The sequence below is a fragment of the Mustelus asterias genome, chromosome 13 (assembly GCF_964213995.1).
Source record: "Mustelus asterias chromosome 13, sMusAst1.hap1.1, whole genome shotgun sequence".
Taxonomy (NCBI): Eukaryota; Metazoa; Chordata; class Chondrichthyes; order Carcharhiniformes; family Triakidae; genus Mustelus; species Mustelus asterias.
Window position 1 is genome coordinate 51,597,718 of NC_135813.1, and position 26,906 is coordinate 51,624,623.

The 26,906-nt window shown below is 44.7% G+C and overlaps 1 protein-coding gene across 2 annotated transcripts in view; it reads right to left on the minus strand.

The window, feature by feature from the left end:
* Nucleotides 1-321: 321 nt before the first annotated feature.
* Nucleotides 322-26,906, minus strand: part of dgcr2 (DiGeorge syndrome critical region gene 2) — a 63,583-nt gene continuing 36,998 nt past the window's right edge. For both annotated transcript variants that reach the window (XM_078226752.1, XM_078226753.1), the window contains 7 exons: nucleotides 24,918-25,128; nucleotides 21,563-21,645; nucleotides 21,146-21,328; nucleotides 17,389-17,592; nucleotides 16,038-16,190; nucleotides 5,425-5,664; nucleotides 322-4,256 (listed from right to left, as the gene is read on the minus strand). In XM_078226752.1, the coding sequence (XP_078082878.1) occupies nucleotides 4,042-4,256; nucleotides 5,425-5,664; nucleotides 16,038-16,190; nucleotides 17,389-17,592; nucleotides 21,146-21,328; nucleotides 21,563-21,645; nucleotides 24,918-25,128 (1,289 nt within the window). In that variant the 3' untranslated portion in view covers nucleotides 322-4,041. The remainder of the gene's footprint in view (nucleotides 4,257-5,424; nucleotides 5,665-16,037; nucleotides 16,191-17,388; nucleotides 17,593-21,145; nucleotides 21,329-21,562; nucleotides 21,646-24,917; nucleotides 25,129-26,906) is intronic.

Consider the following 26,906-nt stretch of genomic DNA (forward strand, 5'->3'; position numbering starts at 1 on the left):
GAGACTGAGATCGTCCCTGGCGCTGTGAGGCCGCACGGCTAACCACTGTGCCACCGTGCTGCTCTTGCAAAAGCACAGAAAGTTAGAATAGGGAAATAGCTCTCCCTCCCTGGGTACGTATTATTCCATTTAAAAGCCCCGGTATCCCTCAATTAGATTGCAACCTAAAACACACACCTTTGTATGAGATGGCGACCTGTGAACTGATTGCACAGGGTTCAATGCAGGACAGCATGCTGAAAGTACACTCCTGACAATTTGATAAAGGAAGGCTGAATATATTGAGAAATACCAATGAAAAAGGTCACAACAGAAAGGAAGTCATCTCCACCTTAGAATTTATTTGGCATTTTAATGAATGTTATTAACAGCAACATGAAAACTCAAAAGGTGCTGCCAATAAAGTGAAAAATGGAAACTCCTGAACACATACATAGATCTATTAACAGTATCAAATTTAATTTCTACATAATATTTCACCAATTATCAAAATCTTTCCACTGCTACAGTAAGATCAATTACAGACAAACTAAGTACAAACATCTGGCAACTGCAATATTTGAATAGATTGCGTGCGTGCGCATCTGGTTGTGTATTGAGTATCGAGGAGAGAGATTGCCAAACAATAGGAGGGTAGTGCATAATTCCCAAACTCTCCATCTGAATGAGAGTTTTCCAATAGCTGTGACCAGGTCAACACAAAGTCCACATGTTAACATCTCAATCATAGGAATGATTACAGCACAGAAAGAGGCCATTTGGCCAGACTTGCCTGTACTGGCTCACTGTAGGATGTTTACCTAGTGCCACTCATCGCCCGACATAGTCTTTCTTTCCACATCATCAAATTCCCTCTTCAGACTGTCTACCTCCATGACACTCTTGGGCAATATATTCCAAATCCTAACCACTGAGAGAAAAAGTTTCTCATGTCTCCATTGCTTCTTTTCAAATTACCCGAAACCTTTGCCCTCTTGTGTGTTTCTTCCCCAACGGGAACAGTTCCTCACTATCTATCTGCTCTGTCCAAAACCCTCATGATTTTAAATACCTCCATTAAATCTCCTCTCAACCTTTGCTTTTCCAATGGAAACAATCCCAACCTCTCCAGTTATGTAACTGAAGTTCCTCATCCCTGGAACCATTCTTGTGAATCGTTTCTTCACCCTCTCCAATGCATTCACATCCTTCCTAAATTGCAGCCCCCAGAATTAGACAAAAATCCAGCTGAGGCCAAACCAGCATTCCATACAAATGTAATATAAAATTGCTCTTGTACTCCATGTCCCTATTAATAAAGCCCAGAATACGCTATGCTTTATTACCTGCTCTCTCCACCTGTCCTGCCACCTTCAATAATTTATGCAGATATATACCCAGCTCCCTATGTTCTTGCATCCTCTTTGGAACTCAATCCTTTATTTGTTATCGTCTACGTTCTACTTCACATTTCTGTGTTGACTTCCATTTGCCACTTGTCCACTCATTCAACAAATCCACATCTGTTTGAAATTCCACCCTGTCCTCCTCACAGTTCACAATAGTTCCAAGTTTTGTGTCATCCACAAATTTTGAAATTGTGCCCCATGCACAAGGTCTAGATCATTAATACATATCAGGTAAAACAAATATCCTTAGGGAACCCCACTACAAACCTTTCCCCATCCAGAAACACTCCTGATTCTTGTTACCCAGCCAATTTTGTACCCACATTGCTAATGTCTCTTATTCCATGAGCTATAACCTTGCTCACAAGTCTGCTTGTGGCACTGTACAGAATGCCATCTACAGCGTTAACCACATCAACCTCGTTACCTCTTAAAAAAAACTCCAGCTAGTTAAGCACAATTTACCCATAAATACATACTGGCTTTCCTGAATTAACTCATTCAGAAGAGACTATTAATATTGTTCTTAATTATAATTTTTAAAAGCTTTCCCACTCCCAAAGTTAAACAGACTGACCTGTTTTTGCGGGTCTTATCCTTACACTCACACTCAATGTTTGCAAGTCTACAATCTTCTGGCACCACCCAAATTTGAGGAAGATTAGAGAGTTATGGTCAGTGCCTCCACAATTTCCGTTCTCATTCCCCTTAGATGCATCTTACTTGGTCCTGGTGTCTTAGAATCATAGGATCCCTACAGTATGCAAGGAGGCTATTCGGCCCATCGAACCTGCACCAACAACAATCCCACCCTATCCCCATAACCCCACATATTTACCCTGCTAATCCCCCAAGAAACTAGAGTCAATTTAGCATGGCCAATCAACCTAACTCGCACATCTTTGGACTTAACTTCAAGTACAAACAGCCTATCCGATACCTCTTTAAAAAGTTCAAATGTATGAACCATCTTCTCTTTCACCATGTGCTGTACAGAATCTCCTTCCTTGGTAAAGACAGATGCAAAGTATTCATTTAATACCTTAGCAATGCCCCCTGCCTCTTTGCCCCATTTTGGTCCCTAATAAGTCCCTGTCCTTCTTTTCCCACCCTTTCACTAGTGTTAGCCTTTGGAAGACTTTTGGATTCCCTTTTGTGTTCCCCGTCAACTTCTTTTCATACTCGTTCATTACTTTGTTTTTTAAACTCCCCTCTGAACGTTTTATATTAGGCGAGTTCTCGATTGTATTATCCATCTAACATCTGTCCTAAGCACACACTTCATCTCAATCTCAGTCTCTTTCGTCATCCAAAAAACTCTGGATTTGGTTGCCCTACTTTCTCCTGTGAGAATATACCTTGCCTGCTCCCAAACTATCTCCTCTCTAAAGGTAGCCCATTTTGCCTGCCATTCTCAGATTTCCCCCAGTTCATTACCCTGGACTGTTCCTTGCCCTTTTCTATAGCCACCCCAAACCAATCAGCGTTGTTCTCTAACTGTTCCCCAGCAATAACATTATTAATATCAACCAATGAATCAATCCCAAAGATTAACATACTGATTAGAAATATAGCCGACCAATATCAACCACATCAAAATCATTGATCATATCAAGATTAACAGTCAATACTATCAGCTGCATCAGTAACTTATCAATCAATATCAACATTAATATTGCTCAAGGCATTAACCAGTATTGAACTGAAATCAACATGATATTGAAAGTTTCCAGTGAGCAGGGTAATGGTGCACAGAGTGAGAGAATGTGCTCTCAGACTTTGTAACCCTAAATTATAGCCCTGCCACCATTTGGTCCCCCAGCCCGAAACCTGGACTGGGAGCACAACTAAAGTACACAGGACCCAATCCTTCCGTGCCCAATGCTGGGAGCACAGCCCACTTCCAGTTTATTCAACAAATTGCTATGATACTGGACTAAAACCTTGCACTTTTGTATAATATCCCAAATTCAGACTCTCAACTCCTGTTCTAGTTAAGTACTCTGCCCCCCTCAGCCTCAGAGCGCCAAAACCTCAAATGCCCAATGAGATCCTGAGACAACCTGCAAACTCCCCTCCCTCACTGCCCCTGCCCATCCAGAGGGGCAGTAACCCACCTCAGCCTGTGTTCATCCATGGCCCCACCATCATCACACCCCCTCAAAAAACCCTTAAGCAGGCATTTCCAATGCACAGCTCAGTCCCATCATTCTTGTGTCCCAGAACACAGCACAGCATAGTGCTTGCACTATCACTCAGCTCTTTCCAACAGTGGGCCCCATCAGTTCCTAGCCTGAAACTCTGGTTATGGGAGAGCTTTGTGATGCTAATATATATTCAGCATGCAGAACCACTACCTCTTCGAGTCTCTTCCAACTTCTCAATTACAAACCCTGAATTCAGATGTCTATATTTAAAAATACACAAAAACCAGCCACCCATTAGCTTCTTAAAGTCCTATTGTACCTGTCTCCAGGGAAATGTGCTGCATTCCACCATCAATATATACAGAAAGGAGCAACCCGCTCATTGAAACAGGAAATCTGACTGCTGGAAACCAGAACTAAAGCCTTTCATCACCTGACTAGTGTTTGTCTGTACAGCACTGTGCAAACTTCTGCTCTGACTCCAAAAAAATGATAAACCCATCCATTTATACAACAGTATTTATTGAGGAATGACTGCTTAGTGCTCCACTCTCTGAGCCGGTGTCGTGTGGCACTAGCAAGGTACAGCTGTCAGCAGAATCCCCCAGCTCCTCTGTGACAGTTGGTAGGGTAAAGTTTGCGGCAACTGTTTGTTCTCCAACAGCACCCTCTGCCAAGGGTAACTGGCTGCTTGGCTCGATCACCTGTCCATGATTACCATCTATAAGGAAAAAAAACTTTCACTTTATTTTCCGTACGGCACTATGAAAACACAAAAAATGTTCTGCGAGAAACAGTAGACTTGCATATAGTTTATTCCATTACAGGCAAATAAATTTGGATCTTGTGACAGATCTGTTTGACACCAACAAACCCCAATGCCGAATGCTGGGAACAAATCCTGGAGCCAGTACAGAATGTTTAAAGTTCTTAAAATTTATTAGTGTCACAAGTAAGGCTTACATTAACACTGCAATGAAGTTACTGTGAAAATCCCCTAGTCGCCACACTCCGGGACCTGTTCGGGTACACTGAGGGAGAGTTTAGCATGGTCAATGCACCTAACCAGCATGTCTTTTGGACTGTGGGGGGAAACCGGAGCACCCGGAGGAAACCCATGCAGACACAGGGAGAATGTGCAAACTCCACACAAACACCGAGACCCAAACTGGGAATTGAACCTTGGCGCTGAAGCAGCAGTGCTGACCACTGTACCACCCCTCAAGAACAAGAGGAAACAGGTCAACAATTCAGGTGAAGATCTGCCATAGGCTCTTCTGGATGCAATGTCATTCTCGGATTATTTCAGATAACCAGTAAAATTTCTCTCCATTATTCAATGCTCAGAATTAGAAACAAACTATTAAATACAGTATGCAGCAATTGTTGGGTCTCCAGAGAATCCTTCAAGTCTAGTTTCTTTCTCCTACTCACCCCCATATCCAGTCACATTTCCTGCTCACACTCTGCCAGCCATCCAAATCTAACCCCCCTCTGCTACTCACTTCCCATAACTGATCCACTTTCATCCTACTCTGCTGCTCCCCCACCCCCAGTCTAATCCCACTCTCACACACACTCCCCTTACCCTCTTGGAGCCCACCCTGTCTAATCCCACTCTCACACACACTCCCCTTATCCTCTCGGAGTCCACCCAGTCTAATTCCAGTCTCCAAATCACTGTGTACACCTTTAATATCCTATCCAGTCTCATCCCACACTTCTCCTCATGGTCTTTACTATCTCAGCCAGTCTAACTGCACTCTCCAGTTCACTCCCCGTACTTTTTATCATCCCATTCCTATCTAGGGACCCCACTAATCTCGTTTGCCATCCGTCACAGATATCACAAGAGGTGGTCAAGCAACAGATCGAGAGGTTGGACATACCATGGCTAACACAAAGCATTCTGTCTGGGTTGATGGACACTTCGTATGGAGGTGGTGGCTCATCAGGATGTTGAATGTCAGGGTATTTATAGGCTGTATATGGAGGTGGGGGGTCATGGAAGTGGAATGCTCCTCCCTCACCGTCATCAGAAAGATGTAAAGGTGTTAAACCTGACCCCAGACTATCTGGGCCATAATCAAAGCCTGGCATTCCACCCCTGGCAAGGTTCAAATGATGCACTGTGAAAATAAAAGCAGAAAGTTAACTCCAAGCATGTTAGCGACAACCCACAGATAGAAATAGTCTCAATCGGTGATTAAGAGCATTAGGAGTTAAGTTGGATAGCTGATAACATGCTGAACATCCAACAGAATCAAACCTTTAATACAAACAGGAAATGAAAGAATACTCAGCAGCTTATACAGAACCTGCTGGAAGAGAAACAGTTCAGAAACTTTTCATTTTGCTCTGATTAATGCTTTTTACTTTTACTTTAGGAGTCAGATACGTTTTAGGAGACAGTTCTGCCTCACCCTCCCCTCCACCCCCCCCCCCATCATAATAGATGACAAATGTTTAACTCAAGAGTTGGGAATGTTAACTTCATTTATCCTTGTTTAGCAGAGGAAATAGGAAAGCAGATAAAACATAAGAAGCAGGAGCTATTCGGCCCCTCCAGCCTGCTCTGGCTGACCTGATTGCAGTCTCAACTTCACTTTGCTGTCTGCTCCACATAACCCCTGACTTCATGTCAAAGATCCAACTAACTCAGTCTTGACCAAATTCACTAATCCAGTCACCATGGTTCTCTGGGGAAGAGAATTCCAGAGACTAAAAAAAAATTTGCATCAAGTTTGAAATGGGAGACCCTTAATTTTGAAACTGTTTAGACTTCCCCACAAAGGGAAACATCTTATCAAGCACCCACCCTGTCACGTGCCCTCAGACAAGACTCAAAATATCTGTTCAACACTTCCACCATTTTGGGTTTCCCACTGTTAATTCCCCATTAAATGTGGATTACAGGGTCAAAGGTAGGGTTCTGAAGACTGTGGAGGAACAGAGAGATCTTGGGGTCCATATCCACAGATCTCTAAAGGTTGCCACTCAAGTGGATAGAGCTGTGAAGAAGGCCTATAGTGTGTTAGCTTTTATTAACAGGGGGTTGGAGTTTAAGAGCCGTGAGGTTATGCTGCAACTGTACAGGACCTTGGTGAGACCACATTTGGAATATTGTGTGCAGTTCTGGTTACCTCACTATAAGAAGGATGTGGAAGCGCTGGAAAGAGTGCAGAGGAGATTTACCAGGATGCTGCCTGGTTTGGAGGGTAGGTCATATGAGGAAAGGTTGAGGGAGCTAGGGCTGTTCTCTCTGGAGCGGAGGCGGCTGAGGGGAGACTTAATAGAGGTTTATAAAATGATGAAGGGGATAGATAGAGTGAACGTTCAAAGACTATTTCCTCGGGTGGATGGAGCTATTACAAGGGGGCATAACTATAGGGTTCGTGGTGGGAGATACAGGAAGGATATCAGAGGTAGGTTCTTTACGCAGAGAGTGGTTGGGGTGTGGAATGGACTGCCTGCAGTGATAGTGGAGTCAGACACTTTAGGAACATTTAAGCGGTTATTGGATAGGCACATGGAGCACACCAGGATGATAGGGAGTGGGATAGCTTGATCTTGGTTTCAGATAAAGCTCGGCACAACATCGTGGGCCGAAGGGCCTGTTCTGTGCTGTACTGTTCTATGTTCATTCTCACTCTCCAATGGGTGGTCTTATAAAGAACAAAGCAAATTACAGCAAAGAAATTCACCCTTCATAAATCCATGCTGGCTCTGTCTGATCCTGCCACTGCTTTCTAACTGCTGTAAAGTCCTTGATAAGGGATTCGAGAATGTTCCCCACTACTGATGTTAGGCTTACTGGTCTATAATTCCCTGTTTTCTATCCACCTCCCTTTCTGAATATTGGAGTGACATTAGCTACCCTCCAATCTGCAGGGACTGTTCCAGAGTCTATAGAATCCTGGAAGATGACCACCAATGCATCCACTATTTCTAGAGCCACTTAAGTACTCTGGGATGTAGATCATCAGGTCCTGGAGATTTATTCGCCTTCAATCCCATCCATTTTCCCAGCACTATTTCTCTACTAATATTGATCTCCTTCAGTTCTTCCCTCATTAAATCTTGCATTCTCCAATATTTCTGGTGTCTGATTCATATCCGATTTGTAAAGACAGAACCAAAGTATATATTCAGTTGCTCAGCCATTTCTTTGTCCCCTATTATACATGCCCATTTTTATCTGTAGGGGATCTACATTTATCTTCAACCTCTTTTTCTTCATGTCAAAATATAGAAAATAGGAGCAAGAGAACGCCATTCGGCCCCTCGAGCCTACTCCACCATTCATCATGATCATGGCTGATCATCCAAAGTAAGAAGTTTAACAACACCAGGTTAAAGTACAACAGGTTTATTTGGTAGCAAAAGCCACAAGCTTTCGGAGGCTTAAGCTCCTTCTTCAGGTACTGATTCTCGACCGTCTTACCTTTCAACTTATTTTTCCAGTTCACTTTAGCTTACTCGGTTCTCATAACTGAGTAACTATCTTTTATTTAATTTTGAGATGCACTTCTCACCCTCAAACTAAACACGAAATTCCATAATGTTAGGATCACTGTTGCCCAGAGGCTCCTTTAATACCTTTCATTAAAAAGTAAAGTATATTTATTAGTCACAAGGCTTACATTAACACTCCAATGAAGTTACTGTGAAATTAATTAATTTTGTTGACCATTACACATTACTAGGTCTAAAAGAATCTGCTCCCTGGTGTTGCAAGAAGTTTTCCGAATACACTCTATGAACTTATCTTCCAGGCTAACTTTGCCAATCTGATTTGTTCAATCCAAGCGGAGATTAAAATCACTCATGATTACTGCAGTACATTTCTAACAAGTTCCCAATATTTCTTCCTGTCTACTCTGCCTACAGTGCAGCTAGTTAGTGAGACCTGCAAAATACTCCCACAAGTGACTTCTTACCTTTGCTATTAATCTCTTCCCAAATTCTACATGTAAGGGACTGAGGAAAATTTGTGGGGAAGACGTTTACCAGTGTTCTTTGTCCCTTGTGGGTTTCAGTGTCCTGTTTGCCGGGCGGGTGCTGTGAACAGGTTGCTGTTGGTTGAGTGATGTGGGCTGGGCCAATGGGATTGCTCTGGGGGCGGGAAGAAAAAAAAGGCGCCAGGAAGTGAAGCAGCTGCAGAGCTGAGGAGGGAGTGTGCAGAAGAGGGACAGCCACGTTTTTTGAAGAGAAGCTTTTCAGAGGCAGTAAAAAGTCAGTTCGAAGTGAATCTTTCTCAGGTAGAACTGCTTGGTTTTTCATGACTGCCGAGGAGGACAGTCTTCAGCGCACGGGATCTGCGTTACTACACAGATAGCTCGCGGCACCTCTGCCTCGTGTGCTTGCTCCATCAACTTCCCTCTCATAGACCCGTCTGGACTGTGTGTGTGTTGGGGTTAAGTGAGTACTATCAGACAGGAACGGTAACAGAATGTGGTTTTCTTCAGATGTGCACCAACGGATGGGCCCCAACGTTTAAAATTCAAAGTGCTTGGTGATATTCTGAACATGTCTCAGGTTGAAACTGTTAATTGGAAAATCTTCAGTTGGGATTCTTTATTTGTTTATATCTGCTAATTATATTTGTTATTAAATTTTGTTATTCCGTTTACCTTGTTGTTCCAAACCTTTTCTCAGGGTGAGGTTAGGGCCGGTCAAGGACAGTGGTGGGAACTTGTGTATGGAATCAGTAGAGATAGGCGAGGTGATGAATGAATACTTTTCTTCAGTGTTCACCAAGGAGAGGGGCCATGTTTTTCAGGAAGAGAAGGTGTTACAGGCTAATAGGCTGGAGGAAATAGATGTTCGGAGGGAGGATGTCCTGGCAGTTTTGAATAAACTGAAGGTCGATAAGTCCCCTGGGCCTGATGAAATGTATCCTAGGATTCTTTGGGAGGCGAGGGATGAGATTGCAGAGCCTTTGGCTTTGATCTTTGGGTCCTCGCTGTCCACGGGGATGGTGCCAGAGGACTGGAGAGTGGCGAATGTTGTTCCTCTGTTTAAGAAAGGGAATAGAAATGACCCTGGTAATTATAGACCGGTTAGTCTGACTTCGGTGGTTGGTAAATTGATGGAAAAGGTCCTTAGGGATGGGATTTACGACCATTTAGAAAGATGCGGATTAATCCGGGATAGTCAGCATGGATTTGTGAAGGGCAAATCGTGCCTCACAAATTTGATAGAATTTTTTGAGGAGGTAACTAGGTGTGTTGATGAAGGTAGGGCGGTTGATGTCATATACATGGATTTTAGCAAGGCGTTTGATAAGGTCCCCCATGGTCGGCTTATGATGAAAGTAAGGAGGTGTGGGATAGAGGGAAAGTTGGCCAATTGGATAGGTAACTGGCTATCTGATCGAAGACAGAGGGTGGTGGTGGATGGAAAATTTTCGGACTGGAGGCAGGTTGCTAGCGGAGTGCCGCAGGGATCGGTGCTTGGTCCTCTGCTCTTTGTGATTTTTATTAATGACTTAGAGGAGGGGGCTGAAGGGTGGATCAGTAAATTTGCTGATGACACCAAGATTGGTGGAGTAGTGGATGAGGTGGAGGGCTGTTGTAGGCTGCAAAGAGACATAGATAGGATGCAAAGCTGGGCTGAAAAATGGCAAATGGAGTTTAACCCTGATAAATGTGAGGTGATTCATTTTGGTAGGACTAATTTAAATGTGGATTACAGGGTCAAAGGTAGGGTTCTGAAGACTGTGGAGGAACAGAGAGATCTTGGGGTCCATATCCACAGATCTCTAAAGGTTGCCACTCAAGTGGATAGAGCTGTGAAGAAGGCATATAGTGTGTTAGCTTTTATTAACAGGGGGTTGGAGTTTAAGAGCCGTGGGGTTATGCTGCAACTGTACAGGACCTTGGTGAGACCGCATTTGGAATATTGCGTGCAGTTCTGGTCACCTCACTATAAGAAGGATGTGGAAGCGCTGGAAAGAGTGCAGAGGAGATTTACCAGGATGCTGCCTGGTTTGGAGTGTCGGTCTTATGAGGAAAGGTTGAGGGAGCTGGGGCTGTTCTCTCTGGAGCGGAGGAGATTGAGGGGAGACTTAATAGAGGTTTATAAAATGATGAAGGGGATAGATCGAGTGAACGTTCAAAGACTATTTCCTCGGGTGGATGGAGCTATTACAAGGGGGCATAACTATAGGGTTCATGGTGGGAGATATAGGAAGGATATCAGAGGTAGGTTCTTCACGCAGAGAGTGGTTGGGGTGTGGAATGGACTGCCTGCAGTGATAGTGGAGTCAGACACTTTAGGAACATTTAAGCGGTTATTGGATAGGCACATGGAGCACACCAGGATGGTAGGGAGTGGGATAGCTTGATCTTGGTTTCAGATGAAGGTCGGCACAACATCGTGGGCCGAAGGGCCTGTTCTGTGCTGTAATGTTCTATGTTCTATAATTATAAGGTTTATCTCAATAGCATTTTTGGAGGCACCGCGCTAAACAAACTCAAATCCTTTTCATGCAAGCCTGTACTGGCATTTATGGGTAAACAGGAAATTTAGCCAGCTCACCATCAACTGCTAGGAATTCAGGATCCTGTAAATCAAACAGTTAAATAGTAGCCCCATATAGTGATCAGCAGGGGGTTACATACATCTACATCTTCTGAACTGATGTTATCTCTCACTGCTGGACTGCCATCCTACATTAACAGAGTTACCCAACCTTTTCCTAACTTCTTGCCCTTCCAATCCTCATATATATTCAAGTCCTAGCCTTGGTCACCTTGCAACCAAGTCTCTGAAATGGCTTTCAGGTCATATATATTTATTTGCAATTAATTCATCCATGTTGTTTTGAATGCTGCACATATCCAGAGCCTTAAAGTCCGACTTTTTTCCACTGCAAATTGTAGCCTTATCTGCGAGTGCACCCATTAAATGTATACTCCGTCCCTTTCTGCCACACTGGTTATCATTACCTATGTCGTGACCCTGCTTTACCACCTTGTCCTTTCTCAATTTTAGCACATCTCCCCCTCATGAGATTCTTCATCCACACTATTTAAAGTCCTAAAGCCTAGCTATATGACTGGCTGGAATGCTGGTCCCAGCACGAATCAGGTGAAGACCTTCTTAACGTTACAGCTCCCTTTTCCCCCTGAATTGCTGCCGGCACCCATGAATCAAAACAAATTTCTCCCACACCACTCTTTCAATTCTCTAATCTTATTTACCCGATGACAATTTGTTTGTGGCTCAGGAATTACAAGTTTAGTGGTGCTGCTCTTTAATTTAGCCCGATTGCACATAGGTCTTGCCTAGACCTATATCATTGGTATCCATGTGAGCCATAACAACTGGATTCTCCCCATCATTCTGCAGGTTCCTCTCTAAACCTGAGCAAATGTTCCAAATACTGCCACTGGGCAAACACTCTGCGGACTCTCACTCTTGGGTGTAGGGAACTGTATCTATCCCTCTATCTATATTGTCACAGTGCAGAAGGCGGCCATTTGGCCCATCGAGCCTGCACTGACAACTGACAACAAGCCCCACCCCACGTATTTACATTGCTAGTCCCCCTGACATTAAGGGACAATTTAGTATGGCCAATCAACCTAACCAGCACATCTTTAGAGCGAGGAGGGAAACCGGAGCACCTGGAGGAAATCCACGCAGACACGGGGAGAACGTGCAGACTCCACACAGGCAGTGACCCGAGGCTGGAATTGAACCCAGGTCCCTGGCGCTATGAGGCAGCAGTGCTAACCACTGTGCCACCGTGTCGCCCCACTTGAACAGCTCCCTGAAAGAAGCATAGTGGAGCAATCCAAGACACATCTAATCTAGTTGGAAATGAAATGCTTCCATGAGTGTTGCAGTATTTGCATATCAACTGAAACACATCCACATTTCAGTTTCTAACAGAGGCAATCTCAAAGTATTTGAAAGAGGAAATACAGAAAAGAACTTGAAGTAAAATTTATTTGTCACAAGTAGGCTGACATTAACACTGCAATGAAGTTACTGTGAAAGTCCCCTAGTCACCACACTCCGACACCAGTTCAGGTACATGGAGGGCGAATTTAGCATGGCCAATGCATCCACCAGCACGTCTTTCAGACTGTGGGAGGAAACTAGAGCACCTGGGGGAAAACCTACAGAGACACGGGGAGAACACGCAGACTCCACACAGACAGTGACCCAAGCCAGGAATTGAACCCGGGTCCCTGGCGCTGTGAGACAGTAGTGCGAACTACTGAGAGTATTTTAAATTCAGTGAACTGACGACCATAAAGGCATGACCATGATGGGTAGCACACGATACAACCAGCTGAACAAGTTAAAGCTACTGATGTGAGAACTGCAGGCCAGCCTCTATGACTTAGGAACAACAAAGTCTTGAAATGACAAAGCAGAGATGAGGAGTCTTGCAGCAGTGGGGTCGAGTAGGGACAGTGAGAGACAATCATGTAGAAATGAAAGGAAGAAAACTTGGTAATGGATAGGATGTGGACTTGAGAAGCAAGGCACCAAGATTTCACTTTGCCCAAGTATACAGCTAGAATTAGAAGTAAAACCACACAAGGATAGGAAGAGTACGTTGCTTCAATCTTTTTTACTCATTTCCTCTTGTTCAATCTGTCACCCATCATGCCACACTATGGATTTAAGGGTCCATAGGACTCTTAAATCGGCCTCGCAGGTGGAGGATGCGGTCAAGAAGGCGTACGGCGTACTAGCCTTCATTAATCGAGGGATTGAGTTTAGGAGTCGGGAGATAATGCTGCAGCTTTATAGGACCCTGGTTAGACCCCACTTGGAGTACTGCGCGCAGTTCTGGTCATCTCATTACAGGAAAGATGTTGAAGCCATTGAGAGGGTGCAGAGGAGATTTACAAGGATGTTGCCTGGATTGGGGGGCATGCCTTATGAGGATAGGTTGAGGGAGCTTGGTCTCTTCTCCCTGGAGAGACGAAGGATGAGAGGTGACCTGATAGAGGTTTACAAGATGTTGAGAGGTCTGGATAGGGTAGACTCTCAGAGGCTATTTCCAAGGGCTGAAATGGTTGCTACGAGAGGACACAGGTTTAAGGTGCTGGGGGGTAGGTACAGAGGAGATGTCAGGGGTAAGTTTTTCACTCAGAGGGTGGTGGGTGAGTGGAATCGGCTGACGTCGGTGGTGGTGGAGGCAAACTCGTTGGGGTCTTTTAAGAGACTTCTGGATGAGTACATGGGATTTAATGGGATTGAGGGCTATAGATAGGCCTAGAGGTAGGGATATGATCAGCGCAACTTGTGGGCCGAAGGGCCTGTTTGTGCTGTGGCTTTCTATGTTCTATCAGATACCCTGCCTTTAAAATCTTTACCCAAATGCTCTCCTGTTCCCACATTTGTCATTGCCTCCTTATAGCATCAACCCCATCTTACTCTAGGACTACCTTCCTGCTGTGTCTGCTATGGGTCTTCTTCATCAGCTTCCTCCCTGTCCCAGTCATCTCAACCATCACTCACCTTGCCCTCTGCCAGCAGATCACCAAACACTGCCTCTCTGTGAACTTGTGGATGACAGCATTGACATCCTGGATTTCCTGAAAACTAGATTAACAGATAAGGCTACCTTACCCCTCACAGCAACCTCTCTGCTTTGACTATACTTTCCCACCCCGTGGACCTCATCACTCAGACACACCACTGCCTCTTCCTCAATTTGAGTTATACCTCCTCATCTCTCCTTTAAATTCTGTCCACCAATCCTCCCAAGCCTCTGAGTTTCTCAAGATAATCTTGCTCCATTAGTCCCTACACCAAAGAAACCTAACTTCAATGATTTCAACCTTCATTTTTCTTTACCCACTTACCTCTGCAATCACTGCCTACTGTTTACCCCTAACCTCTTTATTGCTCTGTAAACTCTCTGATTCACATCCCCTCAGCTTTGCCATGTCCACTGGCCTCATCACTCCTACACGCTCAAACACTGATCAGGCCATTTCCATTTCCAACCATTTTCTGTATTCCTATCATTCAGCTATTCTTCATCCTACAAGGACCCTACTTCACGAGACTCAGCACCATGTCCATCACTTGGTTCCACTCTTGCCTCCTTGACCATATTCTCCAGTTGAAACTGATCATCTTATCACAGCAATGATTTATTCTACACTTTTACCTCATTCTCTTCCACAAGCTACTCATTGGACACAAAGGCAGTTTACACATCCAAAATGACAACACCCAGTTCAACCTCTCCACCAGCTCGGATATCACACTGCTTGTACAACATCTGGTCCCAACTGAGCCCAATCCCTTGGAAATGCATCATGGACTGTGCCAGAGAAATTCTATACCCTCGCTGACTTTATTGCAGTCTTCAGCTTACTCAAACCCATCGCAATCTGAGCGCCGTTACCATCTGCTCCAGGCGGAGTTTGAATCACGACCTGATTTACAGGAAGGAGTGCTACACATTGAGGCCGCTACGAGAGATGCAGGTGATATTATAGAAGCATATCTATTGCCATATAAAAATTCAGTATAAATGGTCTGCATGGAATTGCTAGGAACAGCATTTCAGAATACTGGTGCAAAGTAACAGCTTACATTGATATAAATGTTAGTGCAGTAAAATGACCTGCAGTACTTCATAGGGCAGCGTGATCAAACAAAAACTGACATCAACCCACATAAGTGGATATTAGGGCAGGTTTTAAGGATCGTCTTAAAATTGATGATTCTATGATTTGAAGGGGATTCAGAGGCATTTAGGGAGGAAACTGCAGAGCCTAGACCACAAAAAGCACAGCTACCAATGGTAAAGTAATTAAAATCAGGGATTAGGAGATCAGAATTGCAAAAGCACAGAGATCCCAGAGGGCTGTAAGGCTGGAGAAAATATCAGAGATAGGGAGGGGCAAGACCATGGAAGAATTTGAAAACAAGGATGAGAATTTGAAAATCAGTGTTGCTGCACCTGGAGACAAAGTACACCGCACAGCACAGAGGCCAGAGAGCAATGGGATGTGCTGTCAGTTAAAATATAGTAAGAAGTTTAACAACACCAGGTTAAACTTCTTACTGTGTTTACCCCAGTCCAATGCCGGCACCTCCACATCAGTTAAAATATAGGCAGAAGAGTTTGGGATGAAGGTAGAATGGGAAGAGCAGCCAGCAGTCAAGTCCAGAGGTTGCAAAGGTATGGATTATGGCTTCAGCAGCAGATGAGCTCGGGGCAAACATGTGGGGGAGGAAATAAGTGGTCGTAGTCATGGACAGGCTATGAGGTCAGAAGTTCAGGTCAAATAAGATTCCAAGCAGTCTGGCTCAGCCTCAGACTGGAAGTAATAGTCATCAACTAAGGAATGTTTGTAGTGGAACTGCAGACAGTAATACTGGATGTTGGATAAGCAACAGACACAATGGAGGAAGATGAAGGTGGATGTCATCATTATCAAAGAGCATGTGACAACACTAACATAGTGCAAACAATATAACATGAGGGATACAATATTTACAATATAATACATACAGTTGCCCCCGATGAGAGACTCTATTCTCTCTCTGCGTCTCTGTCGCAATCGGTGAACCATGAAAAGCAGCAGTGAGAGGATGAGGAAGGAGGAGATACAACTTACAATCAAACGCATTCCACTCGCCATAGAGTCAAAAATACTGCTGCCACCTGTGGACACAAGTGTTACAGGACAGTTAAACTCAACAGATGATTCACACAGAGACTGTCACACATACTCAGCAATTCTGACACAGTAGTGATCTGTGCCACACAACAGCCATTTCGACAGAGCTCACCATGTCAGTTCAGGGAGAGCATGGCACAGCCAGCTGTGGTGGAGCAGGCATAGAAACAGTAAGATTAATAGTCCAAAAGAGGGGCATGGCAGGATAGCACAGTTTCATGGAGCATATATCTTGTTCCCTGTGGGAACTTGAGGACACATCTAGTATCTTGAACAAGCACACGTGCAGGAGATGCCAGCTGGTGTTCAGAACTTGAACAGCTGCTGGCGAGTTGCTATCACTATGACATACCCGCAAGAATGAGTTTTGTGGATAGATGTGGTCAGCCCGCAACTTAACTGTATGCAGGGAGAGGGAAAATGGGTCCAGAAAGTCAAGAATGAACAGGCATACAGAGAAGGAGTCCCCTGAGCGCATTCCATGTTCCAATCAATATTCAGCTCTGAACACTGACGAGAGTAATGGTTCATCTGGGAGTGCAGTCAGAGCCACGTTCATGGCACCAAAGCTAACTCAGCTGTGCAGGGGGTCAGGAAGATGATTGGAAAAGCAACAGCGATTTGGCATTCGAGAGTTCAGAGAAGAGGCAGGCATTTCTATGACTGCACTCATGAAGCTAGGATGATATGCTGACTCCCTGGTGGTACCAATGACAGAGGTAGCAAGAAGGGACATAGTCCTGCAGACAGAGTTTAGGGAGAAAGGGAGAGCTTAAGAGAGCAATCTCTGGGTTGTTTCCAGTACCACATGCTAGTCAATAGAAGAACAGGAGGCTAGAGCAGATGAATATGTGGTTGGAGGTAATACCAGAGGGGAAAAAGGTGCACAGAGGAAGCTAACCGCTGAGCTATAGATGCAATGCATTTGAGGTCAGTTCTCATGAACCCCCCTTGAACACATCTGTTGCTTACAGTTTAGAACTAGATTGTAGCAATTGACAAATCCAGCCTGGGAATTCACACCCAAAGATTGTGGAGCTTCTCACCTCACTCTCTCCTTCCTTTCCACCAACAATCTTCAGGCTTTTAACCCCAGTCAGTGCTCCCCTGCTACACTTGAGGACCTGCATTCACTCAATCATGCCTACATTTTTGAACAACGTTGCCGCCGACCTGCTTTACCTGGGTCGAGGCAGGTGAATTTGCAGCATTCCTTCGGATCTTTCTCATAGTGTTGACAGCCTTGAGGCCGCTCACACAGAGCTGCTACACACATTTCAGGTTCACCTTTGTGGCAGGTGCAGCTCAAACATGGGTCATTGCCCTTTGGAGTAAAGTATTTGCCCTCGTCCACCACGTTGTCTTTTATATCCACACAGGTTTGACCTGGAAAATAAACATATAGGTAGATGCAGATTGTCACGATGAGTCAGTAACCCTGTCATTTAAACAGAACTGTGCAACATAGTCTGCAGTTCCCCTCTCTCAAAGCCATGCAAGAGGTTTAGAGGAATGTACTCAGGCATAATTCTACTGCTTTAGCTGGCCAGATATTGAGCACTAGCCCCAGTCATTTAAAGGGCCACAATATAGCCAAAAAAAACACATGAAAGACTATTCCTTTTGATGCGACATCCATTGTTTGCTCTGCGTGGGCTCACACAGTTGTCCACTCACTGCATTCAGAATCACATTGCTGAAGGAAATCCACAGTTCTTCCACTTTCCAAATTTTTGTCTTCAAGCCAAGAATCTTCAAGTTTTTTCTCTTAAAATGTAACAAATTGTTTGAACATTGGTAACCTTTCTAATCCTTGTGATGTCAATCAATCACATCCTGATTACTGCTTCTCAAAACCTTTCTGATGGAGATTTGTGCATCCCTATCATTGAGTCAAATCCAGGGTGTTTAACCGCCCTTAGAAATATAGGAAATCGGAACAGGAGGAGGCCATTCAGCCCTTCGAGCCTACTCCACCAGCCATTGTGATCATGGCTGATCATCCAACTCAATACCCGGATCCTGCCTTCCCCCTATCCTTTGATCCCTTTAGCCACATGAGCTTTATCCAATTCCTTCTTGAAAGCATGTAATGTTTGGCCTCAACTACTTTCTGTGGTAGAGAATTCCACAGGCTGGCAACTCTTTGGATAAAGACATTTCTCCTAAAAGGGTTACCCTGTATCCTTAGACTCTTGACTCCTGGTTCTGGACACCCTCATCATTGGGAACATCTTGCATCTATCCTGTCTAATCCTGATGGAATTTTAAAAGTTTCTAAGTGATCTCCCCTCATTTTTCCAAGTCCAACAAATATAATTCAAATCAACTCAATCTCTTGCCATCCCAGGAATGAGTCTGGTAAACCTTCGCTACACTCCCTCTACAACAAGAACATCCTTCCTCAGATAAGGAGGCCAAAACTGCACACAATATTCCAGGTGTGGCCTCACCAAGGCCCTGTACAATTGGAGCAAAACACCCCTGCTCCTGTACTCGAATCCTCTCGATATGAAGGACAACATGGCATTTGCTTTTTAACTAACTGCTGCATGTGCATGCTTACTGTCAGTACTGGAGTACGAGGACACCCAGGTCTCGTTGCACATTCCTCTCTCCTAATTTATAGCCACAGATATTAAATAATGTGCCTACCTTATTTTGCGACCAAATTTGGTCGTTTTCAAATGGCATTAACTCCAGAAAGATTTCCCCTGTCTTACCAACCAATACCATTGTTCCTTGTAGGTTCAGTTGAAATTTGCATTTTGAATATGACATTTGTTTGTTGCAAATCACGAGTTTGGTCCTGCACTGCCCACCTGGAGTATCAGATCCTTCATTCGTATCAACAGATCAGATCTAAGCTCTAAAGTCCTGCCACATCCAGTCGTGTGGAACTGGATAGTTCCACACAGAGGTGGTGGAAAATTAAACAACTCACTGGGGGAGGAGGCTCCACAAATATCCCCACCCTCAATGATGGGGGAGCCCAGACATCAGTGCAAAAGATCAGGCTGAAGCATTCACAACAATCTTCAGCCAGAAACTCCGAGTGGAAGATCCATCTGGGTCTCCTCCAGAGGTCCCAGGCATCAGGGATGTCAGTCTTCAGCCACTTTGATTCATCCACATATTAAGGGACATTCAAAGGCGCTTGATACTGCAAAGGCTATGAACACTTATAATATTCTGGCAATAATACTGAAGACTTGCGCTCCAGGACTTGCTGCGCCTGAGCCAAGTTGTTCCAGTACAGCTACAACACTAGTATCTAGCCAGTAATGTGGAAAATTGCCCAGCTATGTCCTGCACACAAAAAGGACAAATCCAACCTGGCCAATTACCACTCCATCAGTCTACTCTCGATCATCAGAAAAGTAATGGAAGGGGTCATCAACAGAGCTAGGCTATTAATCCAGAACAGCCAGTTAGTGATGACAGCAACGCCAATACTGAGAGTTCAATTCATGAGGTTATCCCTTCTCAACTTTGCCCCTCGCCTGAGATGAACCTCAGGTTAAATTATCACCAGTTAGCTCTCCCCCTCAAAGGGAAGAGCAACCCATGGTCATCTGGGATTATGGTGACTTTAAACATTCATACCTCAAGTGCCAAGCAATGACCATCTCCAATAAGAGAGAATCTAACCATTTGATGTTCAATCGCTGAATTATTTTTTATTCATTTGCGGGACATGGGCGTGGCTGGCTGTCCAGCATTTATTGCCCATCCCAAGGACAGTTGAGAGTCAACCACATTGCTGTGGCTCTGGAGTCACATGCAGGCCAGACTAGGTAAGAACAGCAGACTTCCTTCCCTGAAGGACATTAGCGAACCAGATGGGTTTAGCCAACAATCAACAATGGTTTCATGGTCATCAGTAGATTCTTAATTATAGATTTTTTTTATTGAATTCAAATTCCATCACCTGACATGGCAGGATTTGAACTCGGGTCCCAAGAACATGAGCTGAGTTTCTGGATTAATAGCCTGGCAATAATACCACTAGGCCATTGCCTCCCCCACTATAACATCCAGGGGGTTACCATTGACTAGAAACTGAACTGGACTAGCTTTATAAACACTGTGGCTACAAGAGCAGTTCTGAGGCTAGGAATTCTACAGCAAGTAACCTCACCTCCTGACTCCCCAAAGTCTGTCCACTATTTACAAGGCACAAGTCAGGAGTGTGACGGAATACTCCTCACTTGCCTGGATGAGTGCAGCTCCAACAACACAAGCAGCTCAACACCATCTAGGACAAAACATCCCATTTGATTGGCACCCCACCCACAAGCATTCACTCTCTTCACCACCAATGCACATTAGCAGCTCTAGATACTATCTACAAGGTGCATTGCAGATTCCTTAGACAGCACCTTCCAAACCCATGACCACTTCCATCTTGAAGGACAAGAGCAGCAGACACCTGGGAATACCACCAGCTGGATGTTCTCCTCCATCACTCACCATCCTGACTTGGAAAGACATCACCATTCCTACATTGTCGCTGGGTCAAAACCCTGGAACTCCCTAACAGCACCGTGGGAGTACTTACACCTCATGGACTACAGAGTTTCAAGAACGCAGCTCACCACCACCTTTGCGAAGAAAATGAGGGATGGGCAATGTATGCTGGTCTAGTCAGCGATGCCCACATTACTTCACTTCATTAAAAAAAAGTTAGAAGAAAGTAAAAATGCAACAGTTGTGGTTCCTCATGACCAGCAAGTGATCCGTCCTGCGTGCAAGAGGAGACAAACTGAACATATACTTGCAGCCCAAGTGGAGGAGAAGGGGATGCTTCTTTGGAGTTACAGTCCAGAGACTTTTCCTCCTGTGCCCTCCCGTAACATAACATTGGATTTTTAAGAAAGGTTATGATTTTAAGAGTAAACAGCAGGCTGGAGGTACTGATATGCAAGAATGAACTCACTTCTTTTGCAAAGAAATGCTGACTTTTCGTTGCAGTTCTCTGCGTACCAGCTGTGCAAGCCATGGTGTCGCAGGCTGGGGAAGTGGGAGCATTGCAGCTGAGCGCATAATATGTTCTCTTGCTCAGAGATGGTCATCCCAAAAAACGTTACCTTCTCTGGGGGAAGGAACACTTCTGTGGAACCTAGAGAACGAAAAATAACAGCATTTAATCCTGTGAAATGCACAACATCAACTGCATTTTGAAGAAAATAGGGGGGGGGGGGGGGGGGGAAGGGGAGAGAGAGAGACAAGATGAGAGAAAGGGGAGACAAGATGAGAGAAAAAGCGGGGGAGGTGGAGGAATTGGGATGAAATCTTGCCCGAGGATGGGGGTGGAAATGATCTTGCAGGAGGGGGCACCTTCCACCATACTTACTGCTCTTGTAGGCTACTTCCCACTGACCCTGGAGTGAGGTGCGACTTCGGTTGGTTACCATGTACTGATAGCCAACCCAGAACCTGGAAAATAAAGAATGCCACAGATGCAGAACGGATTCATTGCCTCCAATTACAGTTCCACCTGGAAAGCTGCTTCACAACTTGAGGCTGACGGAATAGGGAGGTCAGTGTCAGCTTCGATTTTAAAAATATTGGCTTATGGACAGAAAACAACAAGTCACTATTAATATTTGGGTATTTTAGACAGGATGATGGTGGACAGTGGTGTTCTCAAAGGTCAATGCTAGAACCACTGCATTTGATGCATATGAATGAATGACTCGCACCCTCACGCGTGCACACACACTCTCTCTCACGCACACACATTCTCTCTCTCACACGCGCACATTTAATAGCACTGTTGAAAAAAGGTGTTAGCTTAAATTGTCTAGATCCTTCAGTCTGGAGTAATTCTTGAACCTACAGCCCTGTGACTCAGACTACTGAGCCAGTGTAGACACAGCAAATGTACAAGGGCTGAGGGGCACAGATTTTAGATTCGAGGCAAGAGATGCTGGGGGATTGTGATGAAGATCTTTTTTAAATCAAAGGCACTTGCCTGCAAGGGTGATGGAAGCAGAAATGAGTGATTTTGATGAATTGGATAGCTATTTGAAGCAAATAAACTTGTCAGTTACAAGGGAACAGAGTTGGGCTGAGTGGATTTCACTGTAGAGAGCTTGCACAAGAGCAATCATTTCCTAGTCAGAGGACAGGAAGGAAAATATACAACTACATTAAACTGGCCACTCTATAAAATTATTTGTACTCTAAAAATGAACATGATTTTACCCTGACAAGCAACAAGTCATTGCCTAGGAATTTATAACCTTCAGAAAAGCAGCAGGGACCTCACTATCTTTAAAGTAGTGCTGGTGACTGCTGACAATCAAATGCCAAAGAAATACACTCTCTTACATTTCTGCAGCAGAGCTCTGGCCAATGGAGACATTATGTCTGCAATGGGGAAAAGGGATACTGACTCCTTTAAGATTCATTCCTGGTATGTCGGTGTTGCTGGCTGGCCAGCATTTACTGATTTGATGTGATTTATCGTCACATGTATTAATATACAGTGAAAAGTGTTGTTTGTTCCGTGCTATACAGACAAAACATACCGTTCGTAGAGAAGGAAACGAGATAGTACAGAATGCCACCCCGAAAAGGGAAGTTCTTGGTGGAGTTCTTCATTAAGATGGAGAGTAACACAGTTAAGTCTGAGACTAGGGCCCTGAACTTGAGGAAAGCTAACTTTGATGGTATGAGATGTGCTAGGATAAGCCAGCAAAGGATATCTAAGGGGTTGACAGTGGATAAGCAACGGCAGACATTTAAAAGAACAAATGGATAAACTTCAACAACTGTACGTCCCTGTCCGGATAAGAATACAACGGGGAAGGTGCCTCAACCATGGCTAACAAGGGAAATCAGGGATAGTGTTAAAGCCTAAAGGGAGGCATATAAATTGGCCTGTAAAAGCACCAAATTTGAGGACTGAGGGAAATTTAAAGTTCAGCAGAGGTGGACAAAGGGTTTAATTTAGAAAGGGAAAATGAATGAGTGTAAGCTTGCAAAAAACAAAAACTGACTGCAAGGACTGGTGAATACAAATGTACAGTTAGAAGCAGGTGAATTCATAACGGGTAAAGAGATGGTAGACCAGCTGAACAAATACTTTAGATCTGTCTTCACTAAGGAGAACACAAATAACCTTCCAGAAATACCAGGGGACAGAGGGTCCAGCATGAAGGAGGAACTGAAGGAAATCCTTATAAGTCAGGAAATTATATTGGAGAAATTGCTGGAACTAAAACCCAACAAGTCCCTAGGGCCTGACGCTCTGCATCCCAGAGTACTTAAGGAAGTGGCCCGAGAAATAGTGGACGTGTTGGTGATCGTTTTCCAGCATTCTATAGACTCTGGAAGAGTTCCAATGGATTGGAGGGTAGCTAATGTAACCGCAATTTTGAAATAAGGAGCGAGAGAGAAAATGGGGAATTATAGACCGGTTAGCCTGAAATCAGTGGTGGAAAAATGTTGGAATCAATTTATTAAGGATGTAACAACTGAGCATTTGGAAAATAGTGACAGGATCGGTCCAAATCAGCATGAATTCACGAAAGGGAAATCATGCTTGACAAATCTTCTGGAATTTTTTGAGGATGTGCCCAGTAGAGTGGACAAGGATGAACCAGTGGATGTTGTGTATCTGGACTTTCAAAAGACTTTTGACAAGGTCCCACAAAAGAGATTAGTGAGCAAAATTAAAGCTTATGGTATCAGGGATGATGTAATGACATGGATAGAGAACCGGTTGGCAGATAGTAGGAAATCTTTTCAGAGTGGCAGGCAGTGACTAGTGCAGTATCGCAGGACTCAGTGCTGGGACCCCAGCTGTTCACAATATACATTAATGATTTGGACGAAGGAATTGAATGCAATATCTCCAAATTTGCAGATGGCACTAAGCTGGGTGGCAGTGTGTGCTGTGAGGAGGATGCTAAAAGGCTGCAGGGTGACTTGGACAGGCTGACTGAGTGCGCAAATACAATATAATATGGATAAATGGGAGGTTATCCACTTTGGTGGCAAAAACAGGAAGGGAGGTTATCTAAACGGTGCAGTTTAGGTAAAGCGGAAATGCAACGTGACCTGGGTGTCATGGTAGAACAGTCAACCACGTTAGTGAACCAGATGGGTTTTTACAACAATCAACAATTCCAGATTTCAAACAAAATTGAACTTTTTCACTATCTGTTGTGGAGAGACTTGAACCCAGGTTCCCAAAGCATTACCCTGGATCTCTGGCTCACTAGTCAAATGACAATACCACTACACCACTGCCTCCTCTAATTAAATACTTCAAGATTCTAGATTTATGCCTTAAACTATTTCATCTGCACATGCTTTCACCCATTGTAGAAGTCTTTAGGTTCTGGAAAGACAGATCATCCAGCAACGGTCAGTCTGTTTCCCTCTGAAGGAATACACCAGTGGACTTTTCATTCTGGGCTGTGAACTCACATGAAACTATAACTCAAATTTTTACTGTGGTCTTTGCCCTATACCACTGTCCACCCTACCCACTCCACCCACCATCCCCCTCCGCCCCCCCCCCCCCCACCTCCCCATTACTCACCCCTCTGAACTCAGCCCTCAGCTGCACTCCTTTTACAGTGCCCTTTCACCACCCTGATACATTCAACTTTACCCTGCCCCTCTTTCCCATACTCCCCTCACTCCACATCCCTCATTCTCTCTCCACCCCCATACTTTCCATCACCCTGTCTCACCTGCGCTGGTCCTTGTGGCTCACTGGCTGTTCCTCCAGCTCCCATTCTTCAGCCAGTATGAAACGCAGCTCCTGATCAGTAGTGAAGGTGGCCAGTGATCCATTCGCTTGCTGACATTTCTGGACAGCATCCCAATAATTCTCACTGTTCAAATACACTCGGTAACAGCTCGCTGTCCCTGCATAGTGATGCCAGCCTGTCGGGCACTTCCCTATCAACAAGAGAGACTCAGTTTGTCTGGCTGTTGTATTACACTATAATGGAGGTACGTGCAGTACAAAATTCAGCAAAGGGTACACCATATTCATAGGAAAAAACGCAACAACATTTCAGCGCTGCGGGCCATTTAGCCCACTGAGTCTATGTTGGCTCTTTTGAACTGCAATCAAGTTAGTCACACTCCCCCATTCAATCCTCCTTTCTCAAAATGTTTCTCCAACAATTGTTTATCCAATTCTCTTCTGAAGGCTGATACTGAATTTCCAAACATCACCCGGTCAAGCAGTGAATTGCAAATCCTCATTTCATTATGCATTCGCGGATGTGGGCATCACTGCACAGGCCAATATTTATTGCCCATCCCTAATTGCCCTTGGACTGAGTGTCTTGCAATGGCATTGCAGAGACAACCACATTGCTCTGGAATCACACGTCAGCCAGATTAGGTAGGGACTACAGGTTTCCTTCCCAAAAGGACATCAGTGAACCAGATGTATCAGCATTGATTTCATGGGCATCATTAGAGTTTTCTAATTCCAGGTTTTTGAAACAATTCAAACTTCACCATGGAACATGGTAGAATTTGAACCCAGCTTCCCAGATCTTGACCTGCATCTCGAGATTACTAAACTAGTGATGGCACTGGGTGCATGCTGCCCTGACCTGGCGGCCTGCTGCCCTGATGCGGAGCTATGGGTCTCTGTGCAACACTGGGGTAGATGTCTGTCAATGCCCGGATTTGGGGTACAGTCCTGCTCGGTATAACGTTTAATGTTGTGTAACACTGGGGAATAACACAATTGCGCACTCATTTCTGCTGTATAAAATGGGTACGCTATACCCGAGAGAGTCAGCGCCTTCAAGAACTGTATCCCAGTGAGAGTCAGCGCCTTCAGGAACTGTATCCCAGTGTGAGTCAGCTCCTTCAGGAACTGTATCCCAGTGAGAGTCAGCGCCTTCAGGAACTGTATCCCAGTGAGAGTCAGCGCCTTCAGGAACTGTATCCCAGTGAGAGTCAGCGCCTTCAGGAACTGTATCCCAGTGAGAGTCAGCGCCTTCAGGAACTGTATCCCAGTGAGAGTCAGCGCCTTCAGGAACTGTATCCCAGTGAGAGTCAGCGCCTTCAGGAACTGTATCCCAGTGAGAGTCAGCGCCTTCAGGAACTGTATCCCAGTGAGAGTCAGCGCCTTCAGGAACTGTATCCCAGTGAGAGTCAGCGCCTTCAGGAACTGTATCCCAGTGAGAGTCAGCGCCTTCAGGAGCTGTATCCCAGTGAGAGTCAGCGCCTTCAGGAACTGTATCCCAGTGAGAGTCAGCGCCTTCAGGAACTGTATCCCAGTGAGAGTCAGCGCCTTCAGGAACTGTATCCCAGTGAGAGTCAGCGCCTTCAGGAACTGTATCCCAGTGAGAGTCAGCGCCTTCAGGAACTGTATCCCAGTGAGAGTCAGCGCCTTCAGGAACTGTATCCCAGTGAGAGTCAGCGCCTTCAGGAACTGTATCCCAGTGAGAGTCAGCACCTTCAGGAACTGTATCCCAGTGAGAGCCAGCGCCTTCAGGAACTGTATCCCAGTGAGAGTCAGCGCCTTCAGGAACTGTATCCCAGTGAGAGTCAGCGCCTTCAGGAATGGTATTCCAGTGAGAGTCAGCACCTTCAGAAACGGTATCCCAGTGAGAGTCAGCACCTTCAGGAACTGTATCCCAGAGAGAGTCAGCACCTTTTGGAACTGTACTTCAGTGAATATCAATCTCTCTGATGTCATAAGTGCTATG